The sequence below is a fragment of the Phoca vitulina genome, unplaced genomic scaffold (genome assembly GCF_004348235.1).
Source record: "Phoca vitulina isolate PV1807 unplaced genomic scaffold, GSC_HSeal_1.0 scaffold101, whole genome shotgun sequence".
NCBI lineage: Eukaryota > Metazoa > Chordata > Mammalia > Carnivora > Phocidae > Phoca > Phoca vitulina.
The window spans coordinates 38,119-50,553 of NW_022589804.1; the positions used below are offsets into that span (position 1 = coordinate 38,119).

Genomic DNA, 12,435 nt, shown 5'->3' on the forward strand with positions numbered 1-12,435 from the left:
AGATACAGGGAATGGGCATATGTCCTGGAGGTCTTTGCAGAAGAGCTGAAATGTGAAGGAGAGGGAAGTCCTATCTTTTCTAAGGGTGAAGGTCTGTGTGACACAGGGTTTATGAGAAAAAATTCAGGTTGTGATCTCTTGCTGGGTTAATGCCTTTCCAAGCCATCTCTGCCTAGGCCAGAGTGCTTCCTAAAAGGTAAATCTCAACATTTGTCTACCCTGTTTAACTGTTACTACATGGCTTTTTATATAGGAAAAGAATCACCCTCCTTAGTGTATCTTCCAAGCCTTACATGATCTGATGCTAAACATATAGATTGTTCTCCCACATTCTCCTTGAATTCTAGGAACACTAAATTGTTTGTATTTCTCTAATCTGCCAATTTTTTCTTATTTCTATTCTTTTGTATAAGATGATTACTTTGCATTGGGAATATAAGTGAATAAAATCACTTTGTAACAGTTTCTCATTGCCAGTAAAATTAAAGATGTACACGTTTTACAACCCAGACATTTCATTTATGGGTAGATGCCAGGAAAGGGAATAACTTGAACATTTGTATTGGGAGATGTGTTGTTAGGAGCAAAAGACAGAAAACATTCCAAACTCCTACCAGCAGAAAAATGAATGAATGCATTGTTATGTGTCAGCTATCCAATTTATTGCTTCTCTGCTCCAGACTTACTCTTATTGCCTACTCTTTGTAAATATATCTGGGTCCTTTAAAAACTTCTTTGCCAAGAGGTATGATGTTAAACTTTGTGAGTAGAAGGCATTGTAGACACATTGCAGGAAGGGCTTTTCCTTCCTGGTTCCCATGTGCTCACCTGGCAGGCCTCTGCATGCAAATGATTTCAGCATCTGGCTCATATGCATACATGACTTCACCATCACTCCCATCCTGCCGTGTCCCTGTCCTACAGTGCACCCATCCTGGAGTACCCCCATCCTGTAGTACCCTGATTCTGGGGTACCCCCATCCTGCAGTGCCCCCATCCTGCTGTGTCCCCATCCTGCAGCGCCCCCATCCTGCAGCGCCCCCATCCTGCATTGCTCCCATCCTGCAGTATTCCCCCATCCTGTAGTGCTCCCCTGTCCTGCAGCGCCCCCGTCCTGCAGTGCCCCCCGTCCTGCAGTACTCCCCCATCCTGTAGTGCTCCCCCGTCCTGCAGTGCTCCCATCCTGCAGTGTTCCCCCGTCCTGCAGCGCCCCCGTCTTGCAGCGCCCCCGTCCTGCAGTGCTCCTGTCTTGTAGTGTAGGCTGCTGCTGTAGCACTTGCTTCTTGCAGTTCATGGTGGCCAGAACTCAGTAGTCAGGAGCGTCTTCTAACACGGCCCTTGTTTGGTTTGGTGGTAGAGAGCCTCTGGCAAGGCAATTTCCCCGAATCAGCTTCCCACAGTGGCCCAGAGCACAGGTTTCTGGGGAGTTTTGCAAGTTCTGCTAGCACAGCACCACCGTGCCTTCCTGCTGTTTAGTAAGGCCCTAGGCGTGGGGGGATTTCTTCCCTGGCTGCTCCATCTCAGCCCTAGGGATAGTGACCGCTCCTTGTACCTGACGTACTTAAATTCTTTAGAGTTCTCCTTACCTTTAACTAGATAGTGTCTCATTACGGCAATGCTACTATAACTAATCATTCTTTATATTAACTTTCCCTGAGTATGTTGTGTGATTTCTCTGTCTTAACTGGACCCTGACTTATAACTGTTATATTCATGCAAGTGAATTGCTCCACATCAGTGAACTCGAGTGAACTCCAGCCCCAATGACACATGGATGCACCTTCAAAGGTGAGTGAAAAAATCAAGTCTTAGAAAATAGATACACAGTATGATTTTATTTATAAACAGTTAAAAAAATACCCCCCCAAAAAAAGGAATATAGCAATGTGTGGAATAACGATAAATAACAGAAAAGATTCACGTAAGATTCAAGAAAGTGAGTATCTCTGGCAGAAGATGAAGGCACACTGGTTAGTGATAGATAGGGGATTCAAAGATATTGGTAACGTTTCTTTCTCAAACTGGTTATTTGGGGGGACAGTTCTACAAATGTTAATTTATTTATTATTTTTTACTGTACATAATGTTACATATACCCTTTGATATAAATAGGATATTTGCTAATTTAATAAATGTAATTATCCTTTACAGTATAGAGTGACTATATTTACCAGCAGCATGATTAGACCAGAGTAGCTCAACTAGTTTGCTAAGATAGTGATCTCTCAGCCCTGGGTGGCCAGTAGGGCTGATGCCAGTGCTGAATTAGACTCGATTCCCTATAATGCCACATAGGAGTTTTAATATAGTAGGCGTTTGCCTTAATTTTAACCCTTAGTTCAAATTCAGAATAACCTTTTATAATTATAGAATAAAAATTGTCCATCTTTCTTTTTTGATTCATAGGGAGAAGAATGTTAATATGTGTATGTGTGTGTGTCTATGTGTGTGCGTGTATTAACTATATTTTTTAGTTTATTTTTTAGAATATGCCTTTCATGATTCTTTCTGAGTGATAGACCATACCTATTCAATACGGGTTCTCTGAAGAACCACCTCAGGCTACTTCTCTCAGAGTCCCGGCTGCAGCCTGCACGGTAAAGGCTGCAATGGAGATCTGTCGCTTCACTTCTCCCCAGGCTTTGGAAGGATCCACTTTGCTTTCAATATCAAACAGAGCATCATAAATTCCTGGGAATGACTCCCCTGCATACTTGTTGTGGCTGCTGGGAGCATAGATGATGTGCCTGTTGATAAAAACAGTTTGCGGTCTATCAGTTGTCCAAATGATACATACAAGAGAAAAACAGGAGCACTCTACAAGTTCTGGACTGCAGAATTCTAATCTTATGATTTGAAGAAGCCCCTTGTCAGCTAAACTTCCAAGTTTAATCATCTCCAAAGTCCAGTCTATGAAATATATGTTTTGACTTTAAACAGAGGACTTAACATGGTTCAGAGCAACAAAAATAACAATAATAGCCCCAGTAGCTTGTCACCTACTATGGATCGTGCTTGCGATTAAATGATTTGCCTATAATTTTTCTATTCCTTAAAAATAAACACTACAGGGGTGCCTAGGTGGCTGAGTTGGTTAAGCCTCCGACTCTTCGTTTCAGCTCAGGTCGTGATCTCAGGGTCTTGGGATACAGTCCCACATCGGGCTCTACGCTCAGTGGGAAGTCTGCTTCTCTGCCTCTCTCTCCCTCTCCTCCTGCTTGCACATGCATGTGCATCCTCTCTCTCTAAAATACATAAATAAATCTTAAAAAAAAACTCTACAAAATTGATACTAGCATTTCAAAAAGGAGGAAATTGAGATCTGAGACATTAAGTGATGAGTCTCAAGCTACATTGCAAAAAAGTACTGACTTTTCACTATCCCACTTTACCTCCTGAAATGTAGCACAGTTGTGATTATTAAAGTCCTATTTGTGACCTGCCAACCTACTATTGTGTTTTCTCTCTTTAAAAAAGGAGATATACTAACATGTTAGAATGCCCAGCTTAAAGCATGAATAATTATTAAAAACAATTTTGAAAGCATAACATGACCTAGGTAGAAGGTGATATTTTATTGAAAGACCTATGTCAGTTCATGTCATAACCCATGAAGGGACGGATAAGTTCCCAAGCAAAGAGGTAAAGAAGGAAAGAAGCACAATTGTGCTGCCATTGGGAAACCAGTCACATGTCTGGATGATGCCCTTACTCCTAATTCTAATCCTCTGATAATCCATAAACAGAAAGACAGGTCCATTTCTCACTAGTCACTGATCTAATTTGTTCTGCAATTCCTAGTAAGATCAATCTAATGTTCATCACTGATGTTTATCAGAAATATTTACAATTGTTAAAAATTAGAAAAAAAGTGAACATTAGAAGAATGAGTATATAAATACATACTTTATATATTTTACATATATTTATTATGTCTTATGTGTATACATACATAAAGAAAAATATATGTAAAATGAGAGGGGGCTAAAATTATATAAACCAAATATAAGCATGATTTTATATCCGACAGAATTGGGGTGATTTTATTTTCTACTTGTGACTTTGTTGATCTTTTAAATTTCCTACAATGAACATATATTCTTTTATAATCAGAAGTAAAAAAGATATTAAAAAGAAAAAATGCAGCAATCACATTACATTATATGAAGAAATAATATATCATTTGCCACATATATTTTGAAATTTCTATTTGCTTATAAGAAATCAACTATATTTTTTCCACAGCACAAAAAAGAAAAAATAAAGATATAATCAGGAGTCATATTTTATCCTTACCTATAGAAAGGCCTGTCTGGTAATCCTAAAGGATCAATAAATGCTCGTTCCAAAAACATCAATTGATCATTCATAATTCTCAATAATATTGGGCTAAACAACAAAACAAATACAGTTGTCACTTCGTGAGAAAGCATGCACTGCACAGCAAACTAAAAATTCACAACAAAATTAAATATAACTAATATATCTTAAATGTCTATGATATGTAAATTAAGAACAATAGTATACATGGTTACATTTTTTTATTATGTTATGTTAATCACCATACATTACATCATTAGTTTTTGATGTAGTGTTCCATGATTCATTGTTTGCGTATAACACCCAGTGCTCCATTCAATATGTGCCCTCTTTAATACCCATCACCAGGCTAACCCATCCCCACCCCCTCCCCTCTAGAACCCTCAGTTTGTTTTTCAGAGTCCATAGTCTCTCATGGTTCGTCTCCCCCTCCGATTTCCCCCCCTTCATTCTTCCCCTCCTGTTATCTTCTTTTTTTTTTTTTTTTTTTTTAACATATAATGTATTATTTGTTTCAGAGGTACAGGTCTGTGATTCAACAGTCTTACACAATTCACAGCACTCACCATAGCACATACCCTCCCCGATGTCTATCACCCAGGCACCCCATCCCTCCCACCCCCCACCACTCCATGGATACATTTTTAAAATCCTATAAAATACTATTCTGCTGAGGCTTATAAAACCACATAAAGTTGTATGTGCCAGTTGAAAAAGACAACAGTAATTTGTATTAATTTTGAAATAATAATCAATTGGCAAACCTAGGTATTTAAATATAGGCAAGATGTTTTTCATCTTAGGTATCCTAATAATCTACTCAAAGAAGTCATTTCAATATTGAATGGGATAGTCTATTAATGGTTAGTAGGGTTCCTGGAAAATTATGCATATTTACCAAACCATAGGCAATGTTTTATTATTATTTTATTATTATTAAAGCCAAATGTCCTAGAAAATCATAATCCATTTCTATAAGGCACTTTGCCAAAGGGAGGAAAGATCATAGTTTTAAAGACAGAAAATCAACTTCATAGAATATATGGTGTTTGGAATCCCCTTAAGATTTATTTTTCATTGTTGATTTTTTTTTTTTAACCCAAACACAAATTTGGAAGGATCTGTAAAGTATAAGGAAAAAAAAAAATCCCATACTCACCCCAGGATGACACAGTTATTATACTAATTGGTTTACTTTGAATTTTTCTCTATATTTGTTCAATAAAAAGTAATCAAACTGTTTACAATTTTAAACATTTTTGGTTTGCTTCACATTTTATTGTAAATATCTTACATTTCCTTTATAATCACCTATTTCAATGTTTATGAAATGTTCAAATTGGAGGACATCTAACTTTTAGATAGATCAGTACCTCTTAGGTATTGATTGTTTTGAATGATTTGATATTTTTTAATAAACTATTTCTATTTTATTATTATTATTTTAAAAATATTTTATTTTTTTATTTGACACAGAGAGAGAAAGCATACAAGCAGGAGGAGAGGCAGAGGGAGAGGGAGAAATAGGCTCCCCACTGAGCAGGGAGCCCCATATGGGGCTCAATCCCAGGACCCCGAGCCAAAGGCAGATGTTTAACCGACTGAGCCACCCAGGAGCCCCTATTTTTTTATTTATTTATTTATTTATTTATTTATTTATTGAAAGAGCATGAGCGGGGGGAGGGGTAGGTGGGGGAGAGGGGAGAGAGAATCTTAAGCAGGCTCCACGCCCAGCACGGAGCCTGATGTGGGTCTCTGTCTCATGACCCTGAGATCATGACCTGAGCTGAAATCAAGAGTTGGATGTTTAACCAACTGAGCCACCCGGGAGCCCTTTGAATTGTTTGGTATTACAATTCATATCTTTTTCTGAGAAGCCCTTTTTTCTTTCCAAACTTGAAATTCTTTCCTGAAGAAAAGGTCCAAGAAATGGAAATACTATGGCAAAGTCTAATAACTCTGTAAATGGCTCTTGAAACTTTAATAGTATGTATTTATGCTTTCAGGTTTCTATTTTTTATTTTTATTTATTTATTTTTTCAAAAAGGTTTTTAAAACAATTCACAATGCTATCAGAAAAGTGAGAGAGCATCTGTTCCAGGGCACCATCTAGTGCAATGTGTACAACCAAGTTTTAAATCATTACTAAGTTGATACAAAAACAGTATAACGTTATTTCAAAAGTAGTATGATGTTATTTTCATCTATATTTTTTAATCAGTAGTTAATTTGAATGTTTTTTTAATCTGTTTCTGCACAGGTAGTTTCTTCTTTTTGAATTGTCTTGCCCATTGCCAACATTTTCAGCTTTGTTCTTTAGGATTTTCTTACCAATTTTCAAAAAAATATTTTTATAATGTTTATATTACTCCCTTTCCATATTTGCTGGAGAAGAGCTTTCCCAATTTTCTATCTTTGCTTTTGATGATTGACTTTCATATTATGAACCATTTCAGTGTTCTCAAACCTGATTGCTTTGTCATTTCCCTGTTGCTTCTAAACTTGGAATTTCACTTCCAAGAAATCTCAACTTTTAATAAAGAATTTTTCTACAACCATTGCTTATGATTGCATGTGATGTGAAGTGAGATTCTGAACTTTCTTATCAGTTGCTAAAAGAGCTTAAACAACATTATTGTTAAATATGTCTTTCTTCCTCCATTTATTGTTGATGTGTCCTTCATTGCAAACACATTTTTTTTACCCAAATACATTCCTGTATGTCACTCATCTATTTTTGGACTGCCTGCTCTTATCTTTCAATGTATTTTTGCATCAGTCCCTAAGGATTTGATATCCATATCATCAAAATAGGCTTAATAAACAGTAGAAGTTCACTTTCAAAATTCTACTTCAAAAAAATTTCCTTAATATCCTCTCATGATTTTTCTCCCATCTTAAAGTTCTATTCCAATTACATTTACTTTGGTGATTTCACACAGAATGAATCCTAAATGCTTAATATTAGAAGAAAACTGGCTTCCCAATATTTGTTGTTCTGGAGAAAGAATTTTATCAGGTGGAAGTAGAAATGAGAAACTCTGGAGGTAATGACATTAAGAAGAGAAGAAAAGAAAGTGTGCTCTGGAAATAGGAGAAGTTGGTTGAAGTATGATGGACAGACACTGAAAGAACAAGAGACAAAGCTAGTAAAAGCTAGGGTCATGCAGTGGAGGCCCCTCAGTGCTAAGGTGGGAATTTTGTCACTAATCAGCTGGTAGTTAAGGAGGTGCTGGCTTTTCTCAGCACAGGGCGGCCACTCAGAAAGTTAGAGGTGGGTCTTGCAGAGATAGGGCAGCCCTGTACAGCATGCCTTAAGGTGGACAGACAGGAGCAAAACACTTTCCAAAGACATTTCAGCAACAAAGACGTCAATTAGTATCTCTTTTTCATTGTATCTATTATAGGCATAACTTAAAAATGTAGAACATACTTGTTTTTGTCCAAGTCTTGAAGTCTCTCACTGAACTTAGAAGCAATTTCAGTAAAGTTCATCACAGCAGAGAAAAGTGAATCTGAAATAGAAATCGGGGCCTAATGGCGTTGTCCTATGGCTTATGCAAAGGGAACAGTATAGGAAGCTGTTTGTTCTCTTCTGCATTTTACAAGGTATTTATATTTTATATATTACAAGAGGAGCATCAGTGAAATGACAAATACATTTATAGATGTAAACAAAGTGTCTGATCACAGGGACTGGCAATAAATAATAAATGGACTAAAGTAGATAATAACATTTTGGAGATTAATTGAAGCACAGAGATAATGAATTTTGAAAGAGGAGGTGTAGCATACCAAATGACACACTGTATGTTTTCATTTCTTGTGGATGTTTCATTGAAATATTGTAGATTTTGTCAGCATACTTTCTCAAAACTATAGCATAATCTCGACAGTCAAATGGGAGCACTATGGAATTGGCTAGTTCAAATACCATCCCTCCTCGAACCTGGGCCACAGCGAGGTGATACTTAAAAGTTGGATCATAAAATTTTTCCACCAATTCATATGTTTCAGAGACACTGTGATACAAAGGATAGCTCCTGGATTTGCTTGTTGCCTACAGAAAGAAAACAACAACAACAACACAAAAACGCACACACACAAAATATATCTCATAAAATAGCTTATAATAAAATGCATAGTACCATATTTACTATTAATACTAGTAAAACTGTTTTGGTCAGTAATGAATAAAGGAATGTATTTAAGAACCTCAATAAGCCACTTACTAAAGGGTTAATATTATAATGTTAAAAGATACCCCAGATGTGGAATTAAAAAATATGTGTATACAACATAAATGATAGTATAAAAATTATCTGAAAGGGCCTAAAGTCTTGCCTTCAAGGATACAGGAGATGTGAAAATGTTCCTGAAACAAAGACAAGATAATGTTGCATTTCAGTACAAATAATTTAAGAAAACAGGGAATTGTTGGAGGTGATTGTAAATGAGCATTATACAATATTATATAGGATAATGCTGCAAGTTGTTAATGACTGAAATTCCACAAATGGATGATTCTCTGACAAGCAGCGTTCAGAAGCATGAAGAATCTGCACAGTGAGGGGTTCAGGAGTGGATCCAGAGTCTCACGAAGGAGAGAGAAGGAATGCTCAGACATACATAAGACACCAAGAACATACACAAAACGCAAGCAGCAAGGACTTTCCAAACTTTGAATTGCTGATTTATGCCTTTTGCCTGCCTTATTTAGCTGTTTATGTTTTTATTGATATAGAAGAACACTTTATATAGCAGTGTGTTGAAGAGGCTAGGATTCCAAAATTAGACAGCTGGAGTTTGAATCCAGGCTTTAGGATTTATTACCAAATAACTTTGGGTGGTTACTAACCCAAAGATTATTAGCTTTTCTTTACTGTAGTATTCTCATGAGTAAAATGTAGATAATATTAACATCTACCCTCACCCCACCGCCATCTAGCCCTGCCTAACTTCCTATCCCAATGGTAGGATTAAAGATTTCCTGTCTGGAGAGAATAACTAGTCCAAGAGAAAAGATCTATAGATTCTGTAGACCTATAGTTGTTGCCTCCCCTAAAGCATCTAGAAGAGGCATTCTTGATCACTCTTCTCTGAAACTTCCCATTTGACAATTGCCACCCTTGCATACAGGGCTTTGGTCAGCTTTTTATAGACTCACTCCTAAATAAGACAGGTTGCCAAAGATGCCCAGGTATTTGAAAACAGCCTTTGACTTCAAAGATACAGACCAAACACACATACTAAAATAAAATCAACTCGGGTGCCTGGGTGGCTCAGTTGGTTAAGCGACTGCCTTCGGCTCAGGTCATGATCCCGGAATCCTGGGATCGAGCGGGGAGCCTGCTTCTCCCTCTGACCCTCTCCCCTCTCATGCTGTTTCTCTCTCTCAAATAAATAAAAAATCTCAAATAAAAAATAAATAAATAAATAAATAAAATCTTTAAAAAAAGTTTAAAAAAATAAATCAACTCAAGAGTAAGGAGGTACTGCATAGAATGAAGGGAAACTTAATAATAACAACAATAGTAATAAAGATTTCAATAAAAAAAATGAATGACAGAGTTGAGAAAAATATTCCTGATAGTAAAAAAAAGACACAGATAGAAACAAAAGATAAAAAATGAACACACCAGAAAATAATCCCTAGATGTTAAACAACTAGTAATAGTTCAAAAAAGACAAAAGAGGGAAGAAGTGATCAAAGGGAAATGCATTCCCTCCAACTGCAAGACGTGGGTTTCCAGACCAAAGGGCCCACTCTGTGCCCAGCCCAGTGTGAGGAAAAATGGCATAACCAAGGCACACATGCACACCAAGGACAACATGGAAGATACTAACACCTTCCTTTAAAAAAAATCGGTGTGAAAACAGACACATGGATCAATGAATGAAATAGAATAAAGAACCCAGAAATAAATCCATACATATGTGGTCATTTAATCAATGACAAAGGTGGCAAGAATGACACAGTGGGGAAAGGACAGTCTCTTGAATAAATAGTGCTGGGAAAACTGGACCGCTACATGCAGAAGAATGAAACTGGACCACTTTCTTACCCCATATACAAAAATAAATTCAAAATGGATGAAAGACTTGAACTGAAGACCTGTAACATTAAAACTCTTAGAAGAAAACATGAGCAGTAGGCTCTCTGACACAGCCTTAACAATATTCCCTTGGACCAGTCTCCTCCAGCAAGGGCAGCAAAGCTAAAATATACACATGGGACTACATCAGAATAAAAAGATTCTGCACAGCAAAGGAAACAATCAACCAAAGGAAAGGGCAACCTACTGAGCAGGGGAAGATATTTGAAAATCATACATCCATTAAGGATTTACTCTCCAAAATATTTAAAGAACTTGCACAACTCAGTATCAAAAACACAAACAACATGATTAAAAACTGGGCAAAGGAGGAAAAAAACAGGGCCGATGACTTGAATAGACATTTTTACAAAGAAGACACACAGATGTCCAACACGTACATAAAAAAATGTTCAACATCACTAATCTTCAGAGAAATGCAAATCAAAATCACAATATCACCTCATACCTGTCAGATTGGCTATTATCTAAAAGGCAAAATATAATAAGTGTTGGCGAGGTTGTAGAGAAAATGAACCTTCATACACTGTTGGTGGGAATGCAAACTGGTGCAGTCACTGTGGAAAATAGTAAGGAGATTCCTCAAAAATTTAAAAATAGATCTACCATACAATCCAGAAGTTCCACTGCTGGGTATTTATAAGAAGCCAATGAAAACATTAATTCAAAGATATACATGCACTCTCTATGTTCACTGCATTATTTACAACAGCCAAGATATGGAAGTAGCCTAATTGTCCATCATACACACACACACACACACACACACACACACACACACACACAGGAATATTACTCAGCCATAAAAAAGAATGAAATCTTGCCATTTGCAATATGGATGGACCTAGAGGGTATTATGCTAAGTGAAATAAGTCAGAGAAAGACAGAATACCACACGATTCCTTATATGTGGAATCTAAAAAACAAAACAAATGAACACACAAAACAAAAACAGACTCACAGATACAAAAAACAAACTGCTGTTGGTTACCAGAGAGGGGAAGGGTTAGAGGGCAGGGAAAATAGGTAAAGGGCTTTAAGGGGTACAAACTTTCAGTGATAAAATAACTAAGTCCTAGAGATGTTAATGTACAGCACAGGGAATATAGTCAGTAATATTGTAATAACTTTGTATATCGTTAGATGGTAACTAGATATTGTGGGGATCATTTTGTAATGCTTAAAAATCCTGAATCACTATGATACACACCTGAAACTAATAAGATATTGAATGCCAATTATACTTCAATAAAAGGAAAAAATCAGAGCCAAGGGATCAGGGGTCAAATAGCACCAAATTTCTCAACAGCAATCCTGAAGCCTGGAAGATACTGAGGGATGAGTTCAGAATTCTGAAGACATAGGATTTTCAACCAAAACTTTGTGCCCACAGAAACTATCCAAAAATTGTGTGTGGTATAAATGTATTTCAGACACACAAGGGCTTTTGCTTTGATACACCCTTTTCAAGAAGTTCCTGAAGGATGTGCTCCAAACATACTAAAGAGTAAACAAGAAAAAGGAAGAGACAAAATCCAGGAAAGAGAAGATGCAAAACAGGAGAGAAGTGAAGGTCTCTCAGACTTCTCAATGAAAGAAAATTTCACAGGCAAGAGCTGTGTCACAGGCAAAGAAAACCACCAGAGAATCCAGAGGAGCAGGAGAAGAAGAACCCAAGGGGGAAAAAGAAATCTGCCAGATCACCCTATGGGTTTGAATACCCTGAAACTTTGTGGTGAATTAGTTATGGATACATGGAGGGCGAAAAAAAAAGATATTCTAATCCACAAGTATGGTAAAATGATAGACTGAGAAAATGCAATGAGGGAAAGTATTTGGGAGTTGGGAGAAAAAGTGATAAACGCTAAATGCCTATCTTTCCTCATGAGAAGTAAATGGATGATACATCAAACTGAAAAATAAATAAATAGCAGGAGCATAGCATGTATAAGCATGCAGATAGATGTCAGATGAAACCAACAAAAAAGTTGAAAAAATG

At 36.9% G+C, this 12,435-nt stretch overlaps 1 protein-coding gene across 1 annotated transcript in view; it reads right to left on the reverse strand.

The window, feature by feature from the left end:
- Window positions 1-1,803: 1,803 nt before the first annotated feature.
- FOLH1B (folate hydrolase 1B) overlaps window positions 1,804-12,435 on the reverse strand; it is a 69,592-nt gene continuing 58,960 nt past the window's right edge. Inside the window, exons 16-19 of the mRNA XM_032397651.1 lie at window positions 8,116-8,380; window positions 7,754-7,835; window positions 4,297-4,389; window positions 1,804-2,747 (exon numbers count right to left, since the gene is read on the reverse strand). Of these exons, the coding sequence (XP_032253542.1) occupies window positions 2,558-2,747; window positions 4,297-4,389; window positions 7,754-7,835; window positions 8,116-8,380 (630 nt within the window). The 3' untranslated portion in view covers window positions 1,804-2,557. The remainder of the gene's footprint in view (window positions 2,748-4,296; window positions 4,390-7,753; window positions 7,836-8,115; window positions 8,381-12,435) is intronic.